This window comes from Scomber japonicus, chromosome 3 (genome assembly GCF_027409825.1).
Source record: "Scomber japonicus isolate fScoJap1 chromosome 3, fScoJap1.pri, whole genome shotgun sequence".
In the NCBI taxonomy this organism is placed as follows: domain Eukaryota; kingdom Metazoa; phylum Chordata; class Actinopteri; order Scombriformes; family Scombridae; genus Scomber; species Scomber japonicus.
Window position 1 is genome coordinate 19,371,550 of NC_070580.1, and position 27,548 is coordinate 19,399,097.

At 41.3% G+C, this 27,548-nt stretch overlaps 1 protein-coding gene across 1 annotated transcript in view; it reads right to left on the reverse strand.

Annotated features, from left to right (window-relative positions):
* celsr2 (cadherin, EGF LAG seven-pass G-type receptor 2) overlaps positions 1-27,548 on the reverse strand; it is a 57,355-nt gene that overhangs the window by 976 nt on the left and 28,831 nt on the right. The window contains exons 3-33 of the mRNA XM_053316633.1: positions 26,418-26,640; positions 20,118-20,233; positions 19,904-19,992; positions 15,454-15,611; positions 14,842-15,005; positions 14,422-14,547; positions 12,706-12,875; positions 11,815-11,994; positions 11,606-11,719; positions 10,740-10,896; positions 10,230-10,371; positions 9,979-10,099; positions 9,307-9,490; positions 9,077-9,178; positions 8,841-8,935; positions 8,119-8,328; positions 7,674-7,857; positions 6,771-7,089; positions 6,234-6,401; positions 5,804-5,927; positions 5,518-5,718; positions 5,244-5,418; positions 4,575-4,687; positions 3,963-4,045; positions 3,266-3,392; positions 3,063-3,173; positions 2,604-2,734; positions 2,437-2,522; positions 2,173-2,337; positions 1,329-1,544; positions 920-1,142 (exon numbers count right to left, since the gene is read on the reverse strand). Coding sequence (XP_053172608.1) covers positions 920-1,142; positions 1,329-1,544; positions 2,173-2,337; positions 2,437-2,522; positions 2,604-2,734; positions 3,063-3,173; positions 3,266-3,392; positions 3,963-4,045; positions 4,575-4,687; positions 5,244-5,418; positions 5,518-5,718; positions 5,804-5,927; positions 6,234-6,401; positions 6,771-7,089; positions 7,674-7,857; positions 8,119-8,328; positions 8,841-8,935; positions 9,077-9,178; positions 9,307-9,490; positions 9,979-10,099; positions 10,230-10,371; positions 10,740-10,896; positions 11,606-11,719; positions 11,815-11,994; positions 12,706-12,875; positions 14,422-14,547; positions 14,842-15,005; positions 15,454-15,611; positions 19,904-19,992; positions 20,118-20,233; positions 26,418-26,640 — 4,777 coding nt within the window. The remainder of the gene's footprint in view (positions 1-919; positions 1,143-1,328; positions 1,545-2,172; positions 2,338-2,436; positions 2,523-2,603; positions 2,735-3,062; positions 3,174-3,265; positions 3,393-3,962; positions 4,046-4,574; positions 4,688-5,243; positions 5,419-5,517; positions 5,719-5,803; positions 5,928-6,233; positions 6,402-6,770; positions 7,090-7,673; positions 7,858-8,118; positions 8,329-8,840; positions 8,936-9,076; positions 9,179-9,306; positions 9,491-9,978; positions 10,100-10,229; positions 10,372-10,739; positions 10,897-11,605; positions 11,720-11,814; positions 11,995-12,705; positions 12,876-14,421; positions 14,548-14,841; positions 15,006-15,453; positions 15,612-19,903; positions 19,993-20,117; positions 20,234-26,417; positions 26,641-27,548) is intronic.

Consider the following 27,548-nt stretch of genomic DNA (forward strand, 5'->3'; position numbering starts at 1 on the left):
CTGACAAGATGAATTCTCACGTTATATTGTGATCTCACAAATGCAGCTGCCTCACAAGGTAAACAGATGATAGCAGGCAATTCTGATGGATATTTTAAACATGTGCATAATGGACGTTCTCTCTCTTAAGCTTCCCTCTCAGCATCCATCTGTTAAACCAGATGACTTTAGAGCTGCATACTGAAAACTGTCCAGTATCAAGGGTTTGCATCAAATGTTCAACAACAGTTTATTTTTGAGAACTTTTCTCTATTGCATTAAAAATGTTTTCTTGCAGTAAAACAAGGCGAAAAAAAGTATTGTTTATCTACTGATAATAAAAGTCAGGTGCTGTATTGGCAATAGTATCAAAATATATTATATATATATATATATATAAAATATATATTTCTGTTACTGCTTGCAATGAGACAACTTTTTTTTAAATTACTAGACAACTTTGCTATAATAGACTGCTTTGCACTGATTGTGGATTTGTCCATCATCAACTGCCTTAAAAGGGAGTTAGAAAGCTAGAGTTGCATGTCTAATACTTCTCTCTGCACTACATGAGCAGGAGTATAAAATATAGAGATTTCATGATGTTCCTTTGACAAGGATGAGACATGACAGCTGTAGCAGTTATTAAACTTGCAGCTTGTCTTCTTAAATTAGTCATTTCTGTCGTGCTATAGGTGCTGTCTTCATTTGGTTAACATTTAAGATAATTAGGTGGAAATGAGACAGACTGGGACAACAACGTTCACTGAGGACAGCAGCACAAGGTGTACACAGACAAACGCAACAATGACATACAGAAACAACGCTGGACAAACTTTACTGACAGTTGATTTGGTTTATGGATATTCCTACAAGTATCTGAAACTGTTTTTTGTATCTTTATGTGGCTCTGCAGATCTTAGCTTATATTGATACTCACTCTGATCCTGATGAGTCACCATCCACCGTCCCAGCTTTGATGCTCATGGCGACACCGTTCAGCTGATCAGGGAGGCTAGGTTTGGGTGGCCCGGCTCGTCTGTCACTGCCGGACGACTCCTGTGACGACACTGTGCCTGGAGGGTTTTCACACAGTTCATTGTGGATTCGATTGAAACCGTTCCTCTCTACGATTGGAGAAAGCTGTTTCTTCTTTAGGATCCCTGCACAGCATAAAAACAAGATGTGATTTACTCATATTCATTCTTAAAATAACGGTATAAATATCAGTAAAACCAAATAATATGGTGGAATAATTTAGAACTGCACTAAGGACAAGTGAAACTATCTAAGATACATTAAGCACTTTAAACAATCTCTAACTCCTGCAGGTGTAAGCTGAACTTCACCTTTGTGAGGGTGAGCGTTGAAGTTTGGCAAATTAGGCAGCAGAACCATCATGGAGTCCTGCGTCCAGTCGTCTGGTAACGTCCGGGTGTCGCGGCCATGGCTCAGCTCAGAATTGGCCGGACTTTCTGTCTTCAGTCTGTCTGCAGCTGTGAGCTCACTGTCACTCATTGGTGGTGCATAATCTGAAGGCCAGTACATCTTACTCAGGCTGTTGTCTGGGAAACGGGGACAAATGAATATTATACTAGTGTGTTAATGAACATCTTAAAAATCTCTAATGGTAACATGGGCAGGTTTTTTTCAAGTGCTCCATTGTATCACTAGTTTCTGAATGACTGTATGAAACATATTCTGTATATTGCACAGAACAACTTAAACTGTGACTGTGTGTCCTATCCAAGATGCTGGAAATGAAACATGTCCTTCCTCTACATATAAACACAGCAAAATATGTTTTGTATTGTATTATTTTGTATGAAAATATAAAATATTGGAAAATTACAATGATATATAATAAGATAATTCTATCATTCTGGTTCACATACAAATAAAGCAAAGATGTAATTTCTGGCTACCATCTTTGTTTTGATTAAGAATCAGAGGCACAACATCAGGGACTGTTTAAAAATCCCTTTTATCATGCACCAAACAAGAAGAGTTAAGAGTCTTTTGATGAAGGAAGGAGGGAAAGAAGGAAGGCGATACTTTCAGATAGCTGTGCATTTTGTTTAATGATCATCTGGGTTTTCTCAAAGATTTCCTTTTTCCTAATTATTGTTCAGAATATCATTGTGACTTGAATACAATGATAAAACATGAAGGTTCAGATTGAGCTCTTCGTACCATTTGCTTGTGGTCTCTTGCCAACACTGGACGCCAGGCTTTCCCAGCATTCCTCTGGAGGGAGGGGGCCCTCCTCGTCCTCACTATCAGAGGAGTGCGTGGAGGCGTAGGAGCCGCTCTGGTCATCTTCTAAAGACAGGTCGCTGTCTGAGTCACTGTCGCGATCTACACACACATGGAGAGCAAGATGCAGGTAAAGTGTCAGTGCAGGTGAAAATATGTATGTGTGTGTAAATATACAGAGATACGAAGAGAGGAAAGTACCATCCAAATGTTCCTTATTTTCACGAAAGAGTGACGCATGGTCGTTCAGAGCAATGTGCGCCTGACTGTTACTTAACCCATCATCCCTGAAAACACAGAAATCAGGTTAAAGCCTTTCCAGTCACAGCGTTAATGCTGGGTATTAATCTTTCATATTTTTTCCTTACCGCAGGACAAATGGTACGTAGCTCTGCAGGCTCTTGCCACTCTGCATGGTGCCGTTCAGAGACACACTGGAGTCTCCGAAGGGGAGGTGGTACAACCTGCCGTCCATATAGTTGGTGTTGCATTTGTAGCCCTAAAAGTACAGCAAGACAAGGACAGATTAGTGTTTTAAGAATAAAAAACGGCTCCTAAACTCCTCCTCCTAAGTGTGTTGTTTATGAGTAATTCTGGGATTTGTCGACTGTCACAAAACTATTCAATATAGCCTCTTGTCTTTTAAGGTAGTGACTATAGCTTGACAGATGTGTATACACTTGACATGGTTTTAAAATCTCAATCTTCATCTTTTCAGTCTTCAATCCAGCAACAGTGCGCTGAGCATGTGACTAATTTGAGCTCTACATCCCAGAGGTGTCAGACTGAATAGGGTATTTTCTCTGAGTTGGCGGCGCAGGACTCACAGAAGCTTCGGATTTAATCATATGATCTGGACGCTTGCGGCTGCAGCAGTATTTCATGGCATTCCTCGCTTCCTTATTGAAGACAATGCGGAAGAAGAAAACAAAGGGACCCTGGATTGGATGACAGAAAACGGAAGAAGGTCAGGAAGGAAAGGACAAAAATCCACCTATAAAGCTGTTGTGGGGGGAATCGGAGGGCTCACCTGCACGCAATTGAACCCAGCGAACAGGTAGTGGAAGATAATCATATCGCTGTTGACAGAGAGGAGCGCTAGAAAGCATGTGACTGACACCAGGAAGAGAACCCCACTTGCAGTCTTCAAGCCCGAGCTGCAGTATATGAGTCACATGAGAGAGAAAACAGAGAGAAGTTAGGAGGAGCTGTTGGGATGATTTCTATGCATTCAATAGCCTGAAGATGGAGTTTGATGATAAGTGACTAGAAATCACAGAAAAAAGGACAAAAATACAAAATTGAAAACTAAGAAAAAAATGAGGAAAGGATTCTGGTGACAAAAAATCTCTGATGTGAATCTTTTTTTTAGAGAAGTCTGTCCTGCACTGATCTCAAATCTTGCACACTTATGACTCAGATTTAGTTATTGAAATAATTGAGCTATTTTTAGAGTGAATCAGAGGAAACAAATGATCTAACGTGCTTGTCATTAAATCATGTGGAAATTCCATCGCTAACATCTTTTAGATGGTTGTTAGTCCAGTTTTACTTGTTTGATTGGAAGGTTCAGCTGGGAATTTTTAGATGAATATGGTGATAAAACTGACAACATGTGCTACATCTTTTTCAACACCAGAAAAAAACCCTAATAAAAGTACTTCAGCAAAATGACTCTCACTCTCTCTCATTGTCTGTCTTTATATTTGGGTAAATGTGACACTCACACTCGGGTCTCTTTCTTCTCGATGCTTTGATGTCTCAGTGTGCAGGAGGCTCTGGACGACAAGATGTACAGGAAGATGTTCATCTGTGGAAATGATATCAAACTGCATCACTACTTAGGCAGGAATTTGTGAAAGTGAACAACAAATGAACCTTTTCAATGTTCTTTTTCCAGCTGAGTGAACTTTAACACGTGCTGACAGCAATTCAGCTGAACAGTGACAGGTGTGTTCACTGTGATAATATCTGTAGTGCTGCTTGTGTGAGATAATCATGAGTCAGCATTTTATACATTCTGGATAAAAGCAGATAAACAGCTCACATACTGCAGGGCTTCAATGGCCACTTATAATTTATTCCACCACCGTTTTCAGTCTACTGAAGAGCAGTAGTGCTTGAAATGTCACCTTGGTGCAATAAATTATAAGTAGTCTGTTTTTATCTGTCACTTTCATCCCAGCACATACTCTCTTTGGTTTGGATATGCATGCACACTCCTGTCATGGAAACATTAGATAATACTTGCCAGTGCACAACGCTATTTATTTTATTAAATGCTTCTGTTTACATCATGGGATGAGCATTATTTATGACAAATAGAGGATCTGCCTTACCGACACCACCATGGCGATGGGTCCAGCAAAGCTCCAGATGAGAGTGTCGTACATCGACAGCCAACAGAAGTCTGGGTTCCCATAGCCTTCAGGGTCCAGTCCCACCGCCAAACCTGGAGGTAGCATCAGACATTTACAATACATTTATGTTGCTTTCTGTTTGTTGATGCAACACTGTTCATTTCTTCTTTAACCTCTGTTGAAACCATTTCTCATCTAAAGGAATTTACTACTTTTTAATGTAGGTGAGGTCAATGTGTTGAAAAGCTCACAAACCATTATGTCTGTAAATTAAGCCCGCAAGACAAATCATAAGCAAACGAGACGTTATGAGAAGAGTAATGTGAAGGGTAATTTAATCATTACTGTAATTAAAATGGGATGTTGGAGTCTCTCTGAATAAAACAACAAGAGTGCCGGTTTGCATTGCGAGGCAACAATCATAAAACTTCAACTGAAATAGAATTTTCTCTGTGACGGATCACACTTCCTTATCTCAATGAAATTTTGAGTCTCTACAAGTTGATTTTTGTAATGTACTGGCATGATATTGAGAATCTGCTGCTTTATAGAGATTTAACATACTACAAAACATTAACTAAAGGATTTCCCCCTATATAGCAGGTACACTGATGTGTTTTTTTACGGGATTAATATGAGGGTTCACACCAGTGATGAAGGCAGGCACCCCCCAACCAATCAGGTAGTAGAATCTCATGGGTCCATAGTTGATGTCTCGGACTTCGCTGATCATGCGGTAGACATGCAGCCCCTCCAGGAAGAGCCAGGAGAAAGTGCAGAGGTAGAAGAAGTGTAGAAGGATGGCGATGACTGTGCACAAAAACTGCAGGGGGTGGAGAGGAGAAACAGAGATTAAAACAAGAGATGAAAGAGAAGAATATTTAGTAAAGAAACAGAAAGAAAAGAGAAGTTGATTCATTACTGGGTTGTCGGCGTGGTTGATGCCCAGGATGAAGATGAGCTCGGAGAAGAAGAGAGCAGTGGCTCCATTGTTGATTATACTCGTCTTGTTGCACTGCATGGCTCTCAGACAGAGGAGGAAAATGGTGGTGAGGAGGAGGAAGCCCAGCGTTACTCCCACCGTACTCCACGTCAGGATTTTGATTGGCAGGATCTCTCCGTTCTGTCACAAACGGCATGAATAGAAAAGTTTGAGGCGGAGTGCAGAGGGGATCAAAAGGGAAGGTTAAAAGTTTGATGTCTCTCACCTCTCTCCTGGAGATGTCCATGAGCACTGCGAAGCTGGTCATGTGATAACACTGACAGCTGATGTGTGTGCTGTTTCTGAAAACCACCTCACACCCTTTCGCTGACCAGCCACCTTTACCAGCACTGACAGAAAACACAAAGTGCAGAGGACAATGTGAAGACACAACTGCAGTTAGTTTTCAAAGTGACTCTTTGTGTGTCTGTGTGTATTTCCGACATACGACAAGTTAATTGGGAATGGCTTGTGCAAGTGGGCACAAAAGCCATGTCCCCAATTTGGGAAAAGCTGGTTTTTGGTTTTTTGTTAGTGTAAGACTCCAGGAAAGTAATATAATGTCCCCAAAGTGGCCTTAATCTCTCTCTCTGTGTGTGTGTGTGTGTGTGTGTGTGTGTGTGTGTGTGTGTGTGTGTTCATAGCTGCACACTCACAGTATGGTGTGGTTCCAAAAGACACAGATGGGTTTGGAGCGCTCCTCAGTGGTGACCAGGCGGAACTGCACAGTGATGGGTTTGTCCAGTGTGTGCTGCAGCAGCTCATCGTTGTCATGCACTGTGATACTCACCACAGGTGTGTTGATTACCGGACGCTTTGGCACTCTGAAGAAAAAAAAATTACAAACAAATGATGTGTACAACTTTTCTATGAGATGTCACCAACACAAATAAGAACTTTCAGCTTGTTGGGACAATTTATTAAAAAAAAAAAGATTTCTGATCAGTCTTATATATTAGTTAATACAAAAGCTCCACCAGCAAAAAAGTCTCTATGTGGACCTGGCATGTATTTTATGATACCTGGTTTACAAGGTATATAACTGTAAAGTCCTTGGTGTGATTCCAGACAGTGACTTTAGGTTTAATTTTCACTTAGAAAGTTAGTTTTCACATAACTCTCTGTTTCTGTACGAGATTTTCCATCTGTCTCCATACTATCAAGTGTCAAAGGGGAAAATGCCCTGTTCTTACCGCAGACTTCTCTTGTCAGGATCGTAGCTCTCTGGTAACAGTGAGGCCAGGCTGTGGAAGATGATCACACTAGCGACAGCATCCTGCTGGCTGTCATCAGGATGGCGTCTCTTCCTGTTAGCTGAGCGGTTCCTCAGAGAGGATTCTGGGAAGACGTCCAGGTGCCTGTGGCCCTTGGTGTCCACAGGTGGCTGGAAGACTGAATCAGGCAATGTGACAGCCGTCTCCAGGTCCGCAGGACGAGGGCCCCTCAGGGACTGGTACCGAGGGAGTTTGGCTCCGGCAAAATTCATCTTTTTTAGACGATCTACAGAAATGACTGAGAACACAAACACAGGCAGTGTCAGAAAGCTCTGCTGTTAAAAATCTCTTTATTTTTTATAACATATTAAGTTCTGTTTCAGTCCCTGTTATAGCAGTGCTGAGACGTGTATTGTTTCATGATGAAGGCTGTAACATGCTTCGAGGTTTATTCTCAGTCAAAGTCAGATTTTACTGAATGTTTCAAATTAATGGAAGCAATTTCCTGTTTTGAATTTCTAATAGGAAGTTGAAATTTTCTGATTCATATAAAGAAGTTTAACTCAAGGGATGTAAATATTTCTTCCATCTTTACTTTGATTTGTTTACTGTGGGCTGCCTCATTTATGTTTTTTGTGCTTTTTCTTAATTTATCTGTTCTGTTATCAGTTAGTCAATCATGTCGTCTTGTGCTGCATTTCGGTGTTTATATTTTGAGGGTTAAGAAAAGTTAATAAAAAAATGAAATTATAGAAGAACATCTATAATTATCTGAGCTGTAAGCTGCTAATTGCACTTCAATAATATAATGCAAATTAATTAACCTCTTGACACTTGATTTAGAAAAGGTTATGTCACAATTAGGGGTTGTTGAATGCTCACCAATGTGTGGGGTGATGATGGTGAAGGGGCTGAGGTAAGTCTTCCTCATGTTCTGTGCCAGTGTGTTTGCATATTCCTCATAGTGGCGCAGCAGCACCGCCGTGCCACCTTCCGTGTGCTGGATCAGCTCCCAGTGCTTCTGTGTCTCTGGAGACAGGATGGCGCTGCCCACACGGACCAGATTCTGTCAGAGAACAGCGAGAGTTCAGTGTGACAGGAGGCCGCGACGGAGAGTGAATGAAGTGTGATTAATTGCCTGCAGTAAGAGAGGCTGACAGACATGACTTCCTGTTCATAAACCAGTTTGTGTGTGTGTGTGTGTGTGTGTGTGTGTGTGTGTGTGTGTGTGTGTGTGTGTGTGTGTGTGTGTGTGTGTGTGTGTGTGTGTGTGTGTGTGTGTGTGTGTGTGGAGTGTTTCCAGTCATGATATCTAGTGATTGTTCACCTCAGTGAAGTGGACATCTTGTGTAGCCGTGAGGTTGAAGCCCTGTTGGTTGCTCTCATGCTGTAGGAGACTCTGTGTCAGCCGGTAGGCCACTTTCACATCACTGCCGTAGTATTTCTCTGTGTGCAAGGTTGCGTTGGCCAACATGGCTGCCGTCTGCTGAGTATGTCCGAAGTCCAGGAGCGATGCATTACGGGAAAACCTTTCAGACTTGTGGACAAAAAGGAAACATGGTTATTTAGTATCTTATGGATGCTTAAATAAAGTTTGTCATTAGCAAGCTGTTTGTCTTTCTCACCCTGAATCTGAGTTTAAGACTTGTAACATATGAGCTTTATTTTGTGTCACAACTAGTCTAGAAGTCAATCCTGGTCCAGTATGCAACTAAACTTTGAAGCTGCAATGCACAAACACTGAAAATTGACTTTACTGAGAAGTAGAATATGTGAAAAAATATGTGCATATTCATAGATTATGAATTTCACCACAAGGGAAAAACAGTACATGTAACTATAGGAACTTTTAACAAGGTAATTTATGTTTTATTTGGAAAAAACATCAGAAACATATTATTATTCAAAATTAAGTATTTTAAAACATGCCTGGAGGAGATCTTTAACTGAAAACAAATCAGCCTCTACCTCCACATCATTACAAGTGAGAATGTTATTGTGGGATTTGGAACATAACTTCCAAAACTGTCACAGAGAGACGCTACACACCAGAGCTTTCAGCTTGCTAAAGGTGACAGAGGTGCAGTTGAAAAGATTGGGAGGCAGCCAGCCCTTGTGTTCATCACAGTGGCGGATCGCCGTGCCTGAGAAGGAGGAGAGAGGGAGAGAGAGAGTTATCATACAAGAGGTGAGGAGTACACTGCAGCTGAGGAAGAGCTTCAGGCAACTTTCATATTATCCATTATTATATGGTAATTTGTAGAGCTGCTGAAAAGCCATCATACCCAGAGTTCCCTTGGGACAGGGAACTGCTGCAGGGAGACCAAACTTAGTCCTGGGCCACCAGATCCCTGCTTCGATGGCCTGAGGGCAGCTGTCATAGATTACTGAGAGAGATGGAGCAGGAGGAGAAACGAAAGGAGATGATGAGGATGGAAATGGTAAAATTGGCAATGAATCATGGATGTTTAATTTTAAACGACAATAACTTGACAGTGATCAGATGTATTCAGACCTTCACAGCCGTTAGGAGAAACCTCAGCGAAGGGGTTGTCACAGCGGTCACACTGGCGTCCGATGACACCGGGTTTACACTGACACTGGCCACTCTCTCGGTCGCAGGCTCTGGAGAAAGAGCCGACCGGGTAGCAGTCGCACAACAGGCAGGTATCACTGCCTTCAGGGCGGTAGTGGTTGTCCTGGAAACGTAGCAGGAGAGATGAAGTGCTGATTAGATATTTTTAAAATTTTCATTTACCTCCCCACGTTCACTCCTGAGTGCTAAGACAAACTCCAGCTGCTTTGGCCAAAAACATCTGGAGTGTCTCAATTATGTTTCCCTCTTACAGTATTTTTATTCCATTTAATTTTATTCTGTATTTAGGCTATTTCTATATTCATTATTCTATATCTATTTCCATCTGTTTCTTTTCCATAATGTTAGAAAAGTCATCATGTTCATATGGTTTTGATTTTATCTGCTATGTTCATGCACTCTCAAGAAGTAAATGAAAAGAGAATTTCAACAAATTAGTTAATAAATGGCAAAGCAGTGGTTTTTGTGCACTTCCCGCAAAAATGGTGAAACTGTGTCAATTGTAGCATAATATAGTGCTCACTGTGTGTTATTAATATGTTGCATAGCATCTGTACACTCGTTGTTACAGAGTAATGAATGTACTCTCACCTTACAGCGACACTCTCCGCTCGTCTTGTTGCAGTCAGAGTCAAAGCCTTTATCTGTCTGACAGCTGCAGGGGCCGCAGGTCTTGTGACCCCACCACCCTCTGGGACACGGCAAATCAGTCCTACAGGGAAACATTTGATCAGTTTACCTGCAGATTGATGAAACATACATTGCAGGAAGAATCGTTCCTGCATGTGTGTGTGTGTGTGAGATGCACACATGCAGTTTAACAGAAATGTGGAAAACTGTACTTTTTCTCGCAGTAATGGCCAAAGTAGTTGTTGGGACAGTCACAGGTGTAACCGCGTGACGAGCTCGGCTTCCTGGTGCACCTCGACTCGTGCTCACAGGGGTTCAATGCACACGCGTCAGTGCAGTTGGTGCCAAAGTAACCTATAAAAAGATGAGGCATAGGTAAATGAATCGCTGTGCTGCCATATCTGGGTATTGCCAGTGTGGAAAACAGAGTATCGAATGATTAGCATTAAATATAAAAGGAACTTTGATTAGATCACTTGGTTTTACTTCATAATTAAATGGTGAATGGTGCACTAAACATTTTAACTAAGCAGTTGAAGACAGAAAAACAATAATAGGCTGAAATAATATTTTCTAAGGCAATGACAATGGAAAATAAAATAAAAGGTATTTTCTTGAGTTGAAAACTAATTCATGTGATGGGATGCAATGCATGAGCTGAAAGGCTTTAAATCCTTCTAGCTGTTGAAAATGTTTTCTGATCACTGCTGCTGCAGACTGACCAGTGAGGCAGGTGCAGGAGAAGCGGTCCCAGTTGTCGCTGCAGTAGCTGTTGACAGGACATGGGCTGGAGCTGCAGGGGTCAGGCACGCTACAGCCCTGCTCCACATTCACCTTTCTGGCCTGAGACAGGCTGAGAGCCCCACCAACACGCAGACCCTGCAGAGACACAGACACACTATGCCTTCATGGACGCATGACACAGTTATGGTTGTAAGCATGATGACGAGGATGTGATGAAGGATGTGTTCACATGGGAGGTTTGATAGCTGTCTTTTTCATTACATGACATTTATGATATGTGCTTCGTGGAGACAGCAGGCTGTAATCCAGTCTCTTAAGTGCATGTTGGGAAATGTTCAGAGTGAAAGGGGAAATTATGTCATGTTGGAAAAAGCAGCTTGCATGTTGCAGATTTGGTGAAACAGGCTACTGCAAACACAGCAGTTACTTTTTTAGTATGTCTAAAAGCATTGTGTTGTAGTTGTGTATAAATATATTGTGTTATGCATAAGCTCACAATATTAAAACATTTTTCGAACACCGCCCAGTTTTTAAATGATTTTTTTGTGTGATTTGCAACTAAAAAGTAGTTTAAATTGTAAATAAAATAAATTAAGTTGAAAGTGATAGATTTGAGTATTTTGTACATTTACATACCAGTCAAAAGTTTGGACAGACTTGCCCATTAAAGTGAATGGAAATGTGTGTCCAAACCTTTGACTGGTACTGTATATGTAATTTAAACATCTAAAAACCCCTTTTCAATCAAATTGTGCCAAATCTAGATGCTTTAAAAACACCAAACCAAACCTTTCAGAGCTGATCAAAAATGCTGAAATGAATAGGGTCTACGGAAGGGGCGTACCTGTATGCAGCCACGGAAGCCATGTTGAATTTTCCCATCTGGCCTTGCTAAACCACCAACGCTCACAGTCTTCAGTTTGGAGTCCCGCAGCTTCCCGTCCACATTCATACTGGCCTGAGAAGGTACATGATATTCATTTTATGGCTGTGAAACTACAAGAATTTCTCTTATGTGATTTATGGCAACATCAGGGGGCTACAACAACTCACCTGGTAGAGCCCCTGGTCTAAAGATAAGACAGCTTTGTGGTGGCTTGCTGCTCCTCCCAAGCTGCTAATATCCAGCTGTACATGATGCCAGTCCCCGTCGTTCACCAGCACCTCCTCCACACGGGAGAGAGTCGAGTCTTCCCCCCTGTGCAGCCCCATCAGCACACTACCCCCACGCAGCTAGGGAGGCAGGAAGAGAGCCGAAGAAAAGGGAGGAAACAGCAGGAGGGAGATTGAACCGATGTTCAATAACAGGAGAAGGTAGGGGAGGAAAAATAGAAACCACCAAGAATCAGCACTGAAGCACATGACGAACAGAAACATCAACGGCCAGTTAAAGTTCAAACTTCACATTGCGGCACATCATAGGTGTACTGAGCTGGAAATAGATATTGAACAGTTATGCAACATTAAAAGGGCGTCAGTCTAGACATGCTCAAAAAGTAGGCCTGAAAATGTCAACTCTTCAGACGTTGCACTGAGTGTCTCATCATGTTTTGTCTTTATGTCCTCTAATAGTCAGTGACAAGTGATGTGCTGCAACTCAGATGGCCAACAGGTGGAGCCTTGTTCCTAATGTGTCTTCTTTGAAACTTCAGGAGAAGACGGCTGCCGTGCACACATAAATAAACATGTTTTACCTCTCTGTTGCAGAATGTGATGCTAATACTGCCCTCTGCAAATCAGACTCAATGTCCATCAGGAACAAATAATCATAATAATTATTTGTTTATTCCTAATTAAAGCACCCTGGGAGTAATAAATCTATCTTTTTACCCTTGAGGATGAATTGGCCTTGTTGTTGCAGCATTTCTGTGACACTAACATAACGAATGATGCAACTTGGCCTCAAGCATTTAGGGCCTCGTGTTGTGTGTTTGTGTTTCTTACCTGCAGCGTGAGGTTGTGCTGTAGGCCGGAGGAGATGTGTAGCAGTGTGGCACTGGCCTGACGTGTGCGGAACATGAGCTCTACATGCCAGGGGACAGAGGCCGCCGCTGCCCCCAGGTTGTTCCACTGTAACAGGCTGTTACCCAGGAAACGCTGTGGGCTAGCCATAACTACAGTAAAAAGAGGAGAGAGGAAAAAGATTTTTTTTTTTAATATAAAGAGAGAGTACGAGGTTGGAAGAATGCAGGAGTGACACAGATGAATGAAGACAGCGAGTCTCTTAGTGGGTGACATGAGAATGAGTCATTACTGTCAACCAGCAGGTCCAATGTGTTCTCTGCTCACATCCCAGTTCACACATCTAAGCAACTCTCACCTCATGAGGGTGTAGATACTAGAGAGAAAAAGAGTCTTTGCTTTAGTGCACTCTATGGGCTTTTTGTGACTGTTGGAAATCAAATCAGGTGTTCCCAGAAAGCTCTTATCACTGGCTTCACAAACCGACACCTGCACCGAGCAGTGGCTTTTTAAAATCATGTTTCAAATGCTGGTACATTGAGTAAAAAAGTGAAAACTGTGTATGATTAAAACTCCCACTAATTTTCACATCTCCCGGTGTGATTGTAAAGTTGCCTCATTTGCATCATTTCCACTTCAGCGTCACTGTGCTCGTGTTCTGACTCTGAGTCTGCATGTTCTCTGAAAGAGAAGCTTTCTGGCTCTTTCACACGTCAAAGAGGTGACATGAAAGGATACATTGCCCCAATGTGCATCAGTTTCCTTCTCATTAAGTTGTCCCTGTGAGACGTGTAAAAGAGCACCTGAGTTGCCCGAATCGAAATGATCGATTAGTGACGGCAAATAAACCTGATGCTGTGAGGATTTCATTACTGGCTGCGGGGAGGAGTGAAGTGCAAAAGGAAAGAACATGCAGTGCAGAAAATGTGATAACATGTGATCACACTGCATTATGTCCCATTTCTACCCTCCTGTCCTCATATTCTCCTCAGATTTGTGTGCTTTATGCAATATACTCGTTCTTATTCAAACATCCATCTGTGCTTCACTACAAAGCAACTTCCCAAACCCCCTTTAATATTTGATTTGCATGAAAATAAATGTAAAGCTCCCTCGAATAAATATTCTTTTTTATTTGTTCCACTACACTAAAAACAAATGTGTTTTTTTGTAAGTCTGTCTCTTACATGGCTCATTTCTCTTCCTCTGTCTCTTCTCAAATTGCTGTAAACCATAAATCAGCACAGAAAACAGCTGCAACGTATCAGGTGGAACAAAAACGGACACCAGAGAACACAGAGACAGAAACAGAAGCTACATACTGCAAAACTCAGAGTTCATATGAAATACTCTTAAACAGACTCAACGTCATCTAAACCTGAGAAAATTCACCCACAACCAGTTTGATACTCACAGTTGATGCTGATTGTGACAGACATTTGGCATTAAAACTACTCTGATGTCCATGTCTAAAATCGACTCCCAGGATTCCCAGAACACAGCAGTGACCGCACTGAGCACAGCTATTTTAAAGTGCCTTTGATTTTTTTGTTATTTTTAAATGCAAACACACATGACAAATTCAGTCTCAGTTCACAAAGACAGACAGTGTAATGTCAAAACTGCAGAAAAATCAGTGTTGGGTCTCCTCTCATGATTGAGCGCTTTCAGCCTGATGAACCAGACTTTTCTACTCACCTCTTTCACAGTTTCGTCCTCCAAATCCGAGTGGGCAATCACAGCTGAAGGAGCCCCACAGGTTCACACAGGTTCCTCCATTCAGACACGGGTTATTGTTGCAGAAATGTCTTTTGGCAGAGCATCCTAGAAGGGGGAGAAAATAAGAGGTTATCTATCTGTTTGATCTATCCAACCTCATTATTTCATCAAAATAGCATCGAGTCAGAGGGTAATGAACTATTCATAGCAGGTACAATGATCATTTCCCACTGACTTCCCTGCTGTGCTCATTACAATCAGTGTTAGTTTCTTTGCTCTGCCAGTCCCTCTCACTTGGCTGCTCTAACAGTAAACATTGTTTGACAGTCACAGTTTTAAGAGATAAAGTAAAGAATAATCTGCTTTAGATGCCAAACAGCAGGTCAAAAAGCTGCATACCTGGCATGGTGCCGTTGTTAGCGATGAAGCTGGCCATGTCAATGTGCTGGTTGTCGATACGCAGATTCTTCATGCAACCCACGAACTGGTGGTTAAGAACAGGAAAGTCCTCTGGGAGCTTGGGGACCCCTCCGAGAAGCAGAGGTCCAGTCAGGTCCAGAGATCTGATGACACAAAACACACAAACATTTACTCACCATGAGTTTTTGCTCTGCCAGCCTCCACCAAAACACATAATCATCAACACTAATGCTTGGGTAAAAAACACATAAAAAATTAATCACAGAAATAGTTTGCAGTGTTATTTTTCCCCCTTGGAGATGAAAACAGAAAAAAAGGATAAACATCCCAATGAAGGAAAAAAGCTAAGCTCAGCTAACACCCTGGAGATATAGAACTTCATCTCATAACAAGTTTACTATTTCTCTTAATGAGATGACTGTAAAGAAATCTATTAAATTACTGAAGTCAATACAGAAGTAATAAGCGAATATGAAAAGCAGGGTAAGGGTTATTTATGTTTAGGGACCAAAGGGTTATTTATGGAATCCTTTCATTATAACAAACAATAATCCTATATTTTCTAATGAAAGAATTGATGTTTCTGCTTACTTTTTGGATCCTGATTGACTGCCTTGAGTGGAGCAGGTGTAGTTTCCGATCATATGACCAAACCTCAAAGCCACAGAGGAGTCGCAGTTATCCACCGTCACTACCACGACCTTCTGGTCCGAGGGGCCTTGTGGCAGGCCAGCCTGGTTTAAGATGGGCTGTGGAGAGCGAGACCAACTCATAAATATCAAGATTAATTATGGAACACCTTCGCTATGTTTCAAAATGAGTATTAAGAATGCATAATGCCTGTACTGTACAGTTGTTTAAGCCTACGTGTACACTTGAGTAATGAACCTTCTAATGTTTGCAGCTGACATTTGTTTGGTCTCCATCCAACTGAGGATTTAACAAATGCCATCTATGATTTTTGTGCTTTTGATGCATTAAGAGAACACTTCTTCCATCTCAGTTAGTTTTCATCAGCATGTACAAGGATCTGGACAAGTGCAGTAGAAATAATATACATAGATTAATTTAGATGGATAAATGAAAGGTTTTTTTCATCCTGTAGTCTTAAATTCATTTTAAGAATTCCCAAAAGATGTGTCAGCATGACCATGACACACAGAAAAAAACAAAAAAACAGTAGTGTAGTGCTACGCTGCTATTTTTAAGACACTGAAGTATTTTTGCTCACTCACGGTGTATAAATAGGACTCAGAAATAGGCTCATATTTCATTATTCTGCTGCTTTTAAGAAAGGATTAATCCATAAAGCAGTACAGAAACTTCTGGGAATCTCAGCCAGTGCTATGCTGTACGTAGCCTTATGAGCCAGATTAAAAACTGGAGCTTTGAAACTGGGAAACAACAGACAAATAATCTATGGCATCCACTGGGTTCAGTCCCCGTTCAGCTCCAGCTCGCTCATCTTAGCTGTTGTCGAGCATTTTAATAATTCATATTATAAACAGCTAGAGCTAAAGGCAGACATGCACATGCATGCAAACACACACACACACACACACACACACACACACACACACACACACACACACACACACACACACACACACACACACACACACACAAGAAGGGCCTACTCTCCACAGGATATCATGCCTGTTGACAAAGGATCTTCTTCATTGTCTGAGAAATCAATGAGGGGGAGCAACAAAGGGAGGAGGGGTCTGCGGGGGAGAGAATGATGATCCTGTCAATAAAAGGTTGCGACCTCTTTTCAAACTGGGCAGTTGCTCTGAGGTCACATCGAGCTCATATTAACCCTAAGTGTGGGTTCAAGCTGCTGCTGCAGTGACCGCCCTCACACAGCTCACTGACTCAGCCGCCTGCAGGGCCAATGGGCCGCTGAGCTGTCAGCTGGTCAGACAGGATTTAGCAGGAATTAGCTCCTCTCATGTGCAGAGATGATATGAGGAATGAGCTTCATTGCTGATGGCTCAAATACACACACAAGGTGTCTGTTTTTATTGTTTGGCTATTTAGTTCTCTGCGAGATTAAACTAAAATAGATTGAGCCTCAAGAATGATAATTTCCTCGTGTCTCTGCATGCTGTCTGATCCCTTAATTTAAAAGCTCAGAGAAACGACATCCAGCTATAGAGATGTAGTCTTCAGCAACTCTATCACAGCACGTTTATTAATACAAACCGCACTTCATCAAGCAATACAGGAATGACAAATATAATTTCAGCCCATGGCACAGGCACAATTTAATTTCTCTCACATGATTTTTTCATTGAGAAGATTAGATTAAATCTCTGCAAGCCTTTAATAATGTGACTCTGTAAATGAGAGGCTGCAGTTCGTTATATTCCTGCACTCACTTTGAGCTGATCACACAGCGCAAAGTGAGTGCATGAACTGACATGAATGGGATGAGACCTTTCATCTGCATGTCTTCTCTCAACATCTCACCTGAACTGTTTCACCACTCAAGACAACAGCTGGAACAGAAACTTTGGTGCAGAGAATTAGATGAGGTGATTGATACTATCAGTCTCTGTGCTAAGCTAACTGGCTGTCAATTGTAGCTTTATATTTACCATACAGACATGAAAGCGATATTGAGCTTCTAATCTAACTCCCAGCAGGAAAGCAAATAAGTTTATTTCAACAAAATGTGAAATTATTATTCCTTCCTTGTTTTAATATTTTAATATATGTTTATATGTTGTTGTCCATGACAAATATTCTAGTCAGATTACTAATCAATTTGTAGTTCAGGTGACAAAAGTATGATGTTAAGTGGACGTCAAACTTTTCTAATGTTGAGTGACTCACTGGAAAGCTGATGAGTCACCTTAGAGGATCTAGCCATATGTCTGCTTTTCTTGAGAATATGGTTCGTATTTTCAGAGCTCAACTGGCGGTACAAAACTGTACCGAGATATTTGAAATGAGAAAAGTTGGCAGTCAAGTACAACAGGTCCTGTTCTCACTGTCCAACACTCAAATGTTTAATGGATGGAAACAGACACTGAAGGTGGCTTTTAGTTTTTTCAGTTGGTGCTCTTTGAGGCCAATTTGTTACAAATTTGTTGATGATGAGACAAGCAAACATGCCGTGTGAATTTGCCAAAGGTGAAATCATCCGACATGCTCTTTTCCACGGTTTTCCCTCCACTTTGAAAGGCCTGAAACAGGCAGCGCTCCACATTGGACGCTCCTTTCACTGACCTCTGCTGTCATCAGTCAAGGCTGTTGACTCTCCAATAATGACTTTCTGTCAGGACGTCTTTCTGCCGCACAAAACGCCCTCCTGTCAGAGCTGATTGGAACGTACATATTTGCTCAGGACCACATTAAACACTCGCTCTCCACCGTCGCTACAGGGGATTATGGGAATATGAGTTCCCTGTCACAGAGGTTGACAGGCGTTGAGAAGGGAGGAGCATGGAATATGGGATCTAAGATTGACTGGAAAAACCATAGCAACAAGAGGGGTCGGCCCTGAAGCGCAGCGTCCCTGTTCAAAGCCCAAGTCAATACTTCTCTCCGCTTTTCTTTACCCTCCTTTCGCTCCTCTCCTGCTCTGCTTTTCTGCCTTAGTCGGAGAACAGAGAGAGAGGGGCACCTTCCCCGGGGCCGCATCATTCACTGCCCATGGTCCCAAAGGAAGCCGAGCCCAACACAAAAGCAGCGGTCATTGCCATTCTCCACAGTCCCCCACTTCCCTGAAAGCCACATTTCAATCTAAAATGTCCCCCTCCCCTGCCCGCCTCACCCTGCCCCACCCCTTGCGGACAGGGACAGGTCAGAGTGGGCCACCGTGGGATACCTCAAGAGGGAGGAGCCACGTTTCTACCTCAGTGACTCACAGGATGTGGGGAGGATTAGTTCAGCTACAACTCTGCAGGAGTAGGAGTCCGACACACAGTGGATGTTCAGTATAAAAACTCAATATAATGAAGACACATGTAACTGTCAGAAAATTTGCTCTAGTGCCAGATCTATACATCCAACCCTCACTCTGAAAGGACAAAGTCATCCTGAAACACCTACAGATATAAAACTTCCAGGTCAGACCAACAAAAAGAGAATCAGAGATTCATTGGATTTTGTACCCAGCTTGATTAATGACACTATAATGTCTCGCTGGCAAAGAACCAACAAGTTTACACCCAAAAGTTGACAAGATTCTCCCCCTTCATCTCTTCTGTTGGCTAAAATCTGACAGACCCATGTTATCATAGACATTGAATAGAAAATGTGGACGGCGGGGGTGTTGCCTGGCAACATCTTTATGATGCAAAGTGACTTCCTCAATAGACTAAAAATGTGACATCCTGTGTGTTGTGTGTCCTGGGTGGGAGTGGGAAAGTACAGAGACAACAGCTCCATACATTCTTCACTGATTGAGTTGTTGTGAAGCTCCTAAAGAGAAATGTATTAGTTGAAACATATTTAGTCTAATCTAAGCATGTCTGTAATAACATGCCCTATCGCTGTCAGTCATTCAGCCCCCCCACTCCCCCCCCCCCACACTGTCTGAGTCTCTCCCTCCGTCAGTGTCTAGTTGGTACGTTGGCTCTCTTCCAGATCATCAGCCTGTCATCAGCGATTCTTTAGTCTGACAGAGCAGCAGCAATAAAGAGGCACAACAACAAACTTACACGGCTCAGTGTTTCCAGTCTGCACTCTAGTTTACACCCACCTCAGTTATTCCACGATGGAAGTCCTAAACAGCAGTTTTTTAATGAGAAAGCATGTCAGATGTCAGTTATCCCTGCAGCCTTTAATGCATTAAAACTAAACGCTGTCTGTCATCCTTAGTGGGTGAAACCTGTGACCTGATTTCACTCTGAATATCTTCAGTTTGTCTGGTATCACACTGCCACACCTAATGAGTGCAGACAGATTTAACCAAAGGCATGTCAGCTACCATATAATTAAAAGAAAATTAACAGAAGGTAAACTACACTCCTGTACCAGAAAGATGTGTGTGGGGGTGGGGGTGTCTGTTCTGAGTTTATCTGAATCATACCTTGTTGTAATAGTGGACTTCCACCATGTGCCACTGGCCGTCGCTCACACCTCCGGGGATGAATGGTGAAACTGTAGTCTTGGTCTCACCTGAAAAGCAATGAAAAATGTGAATTACTGCACGGCAATGATGATGTGAAATGATATGAAAGTGAAAGAAACATTTTGCAGAAGGTTATAACAATTATGGATATATAAACCAATATCCGTTCTACCTGCAGAGAAGGTGAGCTGTATCTGCTCACTGATGATTTCCATGGCTATGAAGTCGTGTTTCTCATTGAAGCGGCCGTTGTAGAGTAACAAACCGTTGGGCTCTTTGGTGGCAAATCTGAAAAACCAAACAGACATCTATTTAAACTGTATTCACTGCACTGCATCTCATCACTATTTTGATCATGTATTTCGTTGAGAAAAGGCTGCTAACATAACCCTAGATTGGTCCTTTTAAAGAAAATTGTTGGTGTAGCTAAAGCCTAATAAATGTCATTTCTGTGAGTGCCATTATTTTCCAAAATGGGTTAAAATGTCATTAAAATGGCAGGTTCGCAGGTTCCTTTATTACTATTAATGTGTGCACTGTTGTTCTTTTTGAGATGATCCTACATGCACTGTCCTGTTGCTCTAAATACTCAAAAAACTCCATATGTGTATTTATCCACCCCAGAAAATAGTCACCAAAAAATGCCTGATTCACTTCAGAATTACTGAAATGTTTAAAAAAATGAAACTATATATTTAAAGAGCTGCTCTTAAAAAAATCAGTGAGAATGAACAGCCCTGTGGCTGAGCACCAGAAACAGGGTAGGAAAGTCCCAACTGTTGGTCTTTCCATGGGATTTCTTAAAAAAACAAAAAAAAAACATAAATAACATCAGTCATAAGGATATACAACATAGGGTTACCAGATGGTATGAGTACTGTGCAAAAGCAGATGCCGTTATCTGTGTCTGTATTTCATGTTAACGGAGAAAAGAAAGAGGTCAGTGGGTTTGACCCTTTTTCAAAATATCCATACCCTAAAGATAACCAAGAACAACTATACCATCACATTCACCTTGCTTTACCTTCACACTGGAGTGCTCTAATCACACACAGTGATGCAGTATGTCGTGTAACTTACTATTGTGAAGCCAAGAGCAAGATTTAACAATGCTGGGGCTTTGCAAACATCACTGAACAAATAATGAGGTTAATCATGAGCAAAAGGCCAAGACAGAGAGAGAGAGAGAGAGAGAGAAAAAAGAGTCATATTTGCAGCACAGACACGACTAACGGCACAACCAGGACATATGCAAACTGCGTGCCATGAATAGATATCACAGGGCCACATTAAACAACACACTACTACACAGAGGAAGAAAAACTAGGGCAATGTCAAAGCAGTGGCGTGGGGGAATGCATGACCGCAAGTAAGGAAGACAGAACAAGACAGTTCAGAGTAATGACGACAACAGCTTCAACATATTTTTTCCCATGAAGGAGAGCACAGGCAGCTGCTAGTGCTGTAACCACAACCTGTTTTCACATTTCTGTTTGCTTCTTGATGATGAAACCAGAGCATCTAGAGCCATGTTTAATGATCCTCAAATATATAATAACATATAATATACAATGTATCTAAACGCACATAGTTCAACTTTGGGACCAGCCGGTGCCATGCTCTCTATCTGGGATCAAAGTATGTGGCGGAGCACGTTTTAAAATATCACACATTACCTGTCAGCTGTGGTCTGTGGTCATAAATCTGATCTCATGGAAATAGGTCACTGGAATGTGTGAAAGTGTGTTATAATGAAAAATATCTAGCTCTAACCACAGGATGTATTCATTATCCATCCCACTGGGGACCAAACAATGAGTCTCCTGTGCACATCTGCCAACTGAGAGACATGTGTGACTTACTAGCATCTGTGTTTTCTGGTCATTTACTCCATTAACATGCAGCTAAAATTTTCACACAAAAGGACTAATTAATCATTATTTCAAAAAGGTCGATCTCCATCTGGCACTGAAACAATCAAACCCACTAATTCAGTGTGACTTTCTGGTGCATTAACAGTTTATCCTTCTTTTTCTCAGCTGCAGCCTTCACGTAAGCCGTTTTTTTTAGATGTCATTCACATCTCCAAATTTCTATGGATGCTCTCAGACAACATGAGCAGCTGACCCCCCACCCCCTCTTTTAGTCCTCAGGGTCTGGAGTATTACAGTATATGATGCTGTTTGTGAAGTATTCTTGAGCTGGAGAGGAGCCAGGGGGCACGGCAACATTGACCTGCTTACTGAAAAAACGATGATCATGACCCCAGAGGAAAGCGGATGCCGATGCTCCAGCTGATGATAACAGTAGGGACAGAACACAGACAGAGCATTCAGACGGCTTCTTTACATCCAGTAAAAAACACAGAACGTCAACTAGTATTACGATCCAGAGTCTATTACTCTGCAGTAGTCCTCTTGTCTTTGACGTATCGATTTAAAAGGCTTCTCCACATTGCCCCCCTGAGCCCTCTGAGCTATGAGAGTAATCAGCTGGAACTAAACACTGACTCAACTGGCATCACTGCGTGTCACATTAGACACCCATCAGTAAAAATAACAACCAGTCTGCCCTTATGTAGGGGACCTTGTCACGCTATGATAACATGCCACAAAGCATGAGATATGTGCAGTGGGGAAGAAAAAAAAGAGCGACCTCTATTGATTTTACAACATGTAGGTCTGACATCAGGTTACAGATATCTGTGTTAGAGGAAATTGTTAATATTAAAAAGGAAAAGCTTTATTAGCGTCCATCCTTTTGGTCCAGACTGACAAATCTCACCAACTTACTGGATACATTGATGTGAAATGTTGTAGACATGAGGTTTCCATGAGAATGATCCACTGTTCCACTTTCTTCTTGTGCCACTGTGAGGTTCACATTTGTGGTTTTGGATAGTTTACTATGAAATTTGGTACACATTCATAGTCCCCTCAGGATGAAATGCAATGACAATGGTGATCCCTTAAAAGGATAAATAAGGCTATATGGAGGTTTTATACTGTATGTTTTTCTTATTGTCAACAAATCTCATGTGTAGAGCCAAACCAACAGTGAACTCATCATGCTTACACATACATTACTACATTGTATGTTGTAATTGACTTTAGTGCAAAGTCGAGAGGTTGTGATATGAAGAAGACTGTATATATAGGATTTTTATTATTAGTCTTTGGACGGAACAAACAAATGTGCCCAAAATCAATTATGCTGATCATTTACATGTTTTTATAGTTTTTGGGCAACAATGGAGCATGATGGCACAGATGAATACGATACATCAGGATTTGGGTACACACACAATACTTGTAAGTTGACAATAGGAAAAATATAGAAAATCCCCTTGCCTTCCCCTTTAACTTTTGATCTAGCAATACTTTGGTTTATGGCCAAATTAGGTCTGCAACTAATAATCATTTTTATTATATGTAAATACTCTTTGTAACTGAACTAATGTAAAATGTAAATGTAATGTACAGCAGAGGGACACATCGGTTTTAATTTTTTTCAAAACTAAACATATTCAGTTTAAAATGATATAAAAGAGAAAAGCAGCAAATCCACATATGTGAGAAGCTGGAACCAGAGCGATAAAAATATTTGCTTAAAAAGGTCTTTAATGATTGATCAGTTATTAAAATAGCTGCAGATTATTTTTCTGTCAATTGACTGAATGATTAAATTGACCAATCATTTAATCTTAGGACCAAATACCTGAAAATTAATGGTAATATATATAATAAAAGTAATTTATACATAATATGATTTGCATTCTCATCAGCCTCAGCCGTATGCTGAACATGACCCCTGTTAAACATCAGCATGTTAGTACTGTCACTGTCAGCATGCGAGCACACTGAGCTGCATGCGTGGCTGTAAACTCTTGTATGGGTTCAACCATGACCCTCACATCAGTTAAGTCATGCAGAATATTACAAACATCAATATCCATCACCATAATCTGTTTAAATCAAGCTAGGACTGATCCCCTAACACTCTGTACTGTGAAATCTCAGCCTTAATTGCAGGGCTCCACAGCCAAATCTGTGACAGGATGATACCTAGAATTAGCCGTCACTCTTGAGTAAACAAGATCCACATTCTGAGCTGTTCATCATAACAGAAGCTCTTTCTGGGAGAAACCTGATCGGTGCGGGCTCAGGTAACAAAGCTACTTGTTGACCTCACCTGCCTCCAGCTCAAACTATCGGCACCTTTTGCACAGCAGCTACTTCACAGCTTCTCTGACCTGCCACTGAAATGTAGACCGCTTTCAAAACTGGTCTGAGCAGTTCCCCATCAAAAAAAGGCTGTCATCTGAACCTCGCTTAAAGAAGGGCTGATCCCATACGGCTCACAAGGGAGATATTATTTCCCCCGTCAGCCATTGTGAGTGTCAACCCCTGCTAAGCATGTCTAAGGTGACAAGCATCACAATAAGTACAACAAAATGGCGGGACACATTCCCTGTGATATCACTCGAGAGGTGATACTTGTTGTCACTTGTTGTGACAGATATCAAACAGAACGGTTGGCTTTTATCGATGATTACATTTCATCACATGGAGGACTCCTGCAGATTGGACATCCTGCTGTCTTTGCATATGTTCAGTATTCACAGCTCATCTGCCCCTTTCCAAAGCACCTTCCGATCCTCCTGAGCCACCTTCAAATTATCAACCACGCAGATTTACAATAAGTAAAAATAAATGTATTCATAACAATAGATTATAACACTCTGTGAACTATTAAGTGTAAAGAAATACATTCTTGAAAAAAGTGTGACAAGGATATTGAAAAGGGTGCATTCATAATTACAGAAATAATAAAAGTTGAACTACAGTATGTTAGAGGCACATACATAAAGTGAAATAAAAGCTAAAACTTTATTGTCTAGTTTCAAAACTGATGTGATAAAATTTACATGAGATGGAAGCAGGTTGTTTTTTTCTTTTTGAGCTGTGCAGAAAGGAGAAGGAACCTTGGGCTCAAATGTTTGCTATTTTTACTAAATGCTAATTATGGCATGAAATAGCACCTCCAGCTCTTAGAGAAACTGCCAGCGCTAGCAATGACGTCGATGTTTGCACGTCTTATGCTACAAGTTCTTCAGAGAAGTCTGAAAATTGCCTGAACTGAAATTTCTTTTGAGTCTTCCCCTACCTTGATGATAGTTTTAGATGTATTGAAGATGCAAATGAGACATTTATGAAGAGTTTATGATGTGTCATCTTATGAAATACACATGCTGCTGGTTTTTTTGCACGAGTTTGTCCTTATTAAGATTGAGGGTCAAGGCATAGTGATTATAGATCCTGTTTGTTGTTTTGGACTATTTAATGAAATTGACTTTTCACTACAGGTAGGTTATACCTGAAATGTATTTATTTGCAACAGGGACAGAAAATACGGAAACAGGGACTGAGAACAAACAGGACTAAGAGTCTATACAGCCATGCTTGCAATGATAATGCTAACATATTGATGTTTAGCAGGTATCATTTTAATTATCGTAGTTTAGCGTATTAACAACAATAACATTAGCTAATAATTAGTACTAAACACAATGGAATGTGATTCGTTTTTCAGTTATTTGGTCAAATAAAAGTATTATAAAAGTGATTTAAAATTGACCTGAGGGTAACATGAATGACTGTACCAAATTTCATGTCCGTCAAGACAGACGATGATGTTTCATTAAAAATCAAAATGTCAAAGGAGGAAATGTCATGAGTAAGTAGCACCCAGGAACAGTGCCGGGCTTTGAAGCCAATTTGACCCAGTGGCCAAAATGTGTAATTAATATGGTTAATAAACTAAAATACTTGACATCCTGCCAGAAATAAACACTAAAAATAACCTGACACTGACAACAAAAGGGAAGTTAATTATTAAGAAATTCTTATAACTCCCAAACTACAATAACAACATAAGATACATGTAAATAATGACTGTACAGAGAGCCTATCACCTCCTTAGGCTTTACCTTGGTGAGAGAGGCTGTAGTGAAATAGGCCAGGCGCTGACTCACAGCTCAAAGTGACCAGCGACACTGACTGTAAGAAGATCAGACTCACTCATCCTCACGTTATGCAAGTCTCCTCTCCTCCTTCTTTTTAGCATTCACCAACACACACCTCACAGGCTATGCTTCAGTACATGTGCACACCTCTAATGTACAATACATTTTAGCAGTGGTTTTGTATTTAAAGCACACGTTTTATAATCTGACGCCAAAGTGGCTCTACAGAAGATGGCTGTTGTTCAGTGATCCCATTATTGCTATTAAACATCATTATGGTTACATGCATTTGAGGTCTGGGGAGAATACTTCAGTGAAGGTGAGTGCTGGAGAGCATGCATGCAGAAGTGGGTTGTGTGGGGGAGGATGAGGAGTGAATCACAGATTACTGAAAGGTGCAGGTGATGCAGGTGAGGCAGCTTGTTGCAGGGAGGCAGAAGCGCTTACGTGAGAGAGAGGGTGAAGTGGAAGCGCTGGCGGAGGCCCTTGAAGGTCAGGAAGGAGTGCGGAGGGAAGTTGCGTGTGGTCATCTCGCAGTAGGGCTTCTCGTAGCCGCCCAACGGACACTCGCACTTAAACCCGCCGACTAGAAGGTTCACGCACAAGCCACCGTTCTTACAGACTCCTGGAGCGCAGCGGCCAGAGCGGGACGACAGCTCGCAGCGCTCTCCTGGACACAGAGAGATGGGCAGAGGAAGAGAGAGTAGGAGAGAAATGAGGATTAATATTATTTGTGACAGGCAGCATCACCTCAGACATCAGGGACTTACATCGTTATACTTTCGCTCTCGGTCACTGCAGCTCTCGTGTATGTGTCATTAGACTGTAAGTGTAACATTATCCATCTCATAGCAGTGAATGTGGGAGACACAAGTGCACTATTTCAAACATACAAGACTGAAAGAAAAATAAATCGTGACAATGTTGGCAAAATTTATCAGAAGAAATCAGGCCAACAGCCAAAATGATGAGTGCTAGTTTCTCTTTTCAACTGCAGTTTCAATCTTTCTTTCTCTTCTGTGTCGAACCCAGCGTGACTCTCCCTCCTCCCTCTGGGAATATGGCTACAGTTTGGGCTGTATTCATATTCAGAGGGACAACTTGATGGCTCAAAACAGTTGGAAGTGTTTCTGTATTCAGACACTGTCAAACTAAATTATTGCAGTTTCTGGAGACTGCAGTGACTCAAGATGATTACTTTCAGCTTTATCACACGTAACAGACAGTTGGTGAGTTCATGTTTATAAGAATTTTTTAAAAGATACTATTATCATCACTCATTATCATTATTATTATTTTTATTTTGTTTGCATTTTGCCTTTATTGGATAGGGATAGTTGAGACAACAAATGTGGGGAGTTAGAATCAAATCATATACATCTGAAATACTGAGCCACCAGAGACAAAAATAAAAAGTTGTCTCTTAATTATCAGACTCTGCGATTAAATCAAAAGCTGATTTACAGAAAGTCTCTTCCAGGGTAAATCTATTTTGATGTTTTGAGCTCCATCCCTCACTCACACCCATCAAAGGTTGCAATTGTCTATGAGCTCTGAGCAATAGATCTGAAGACTAAG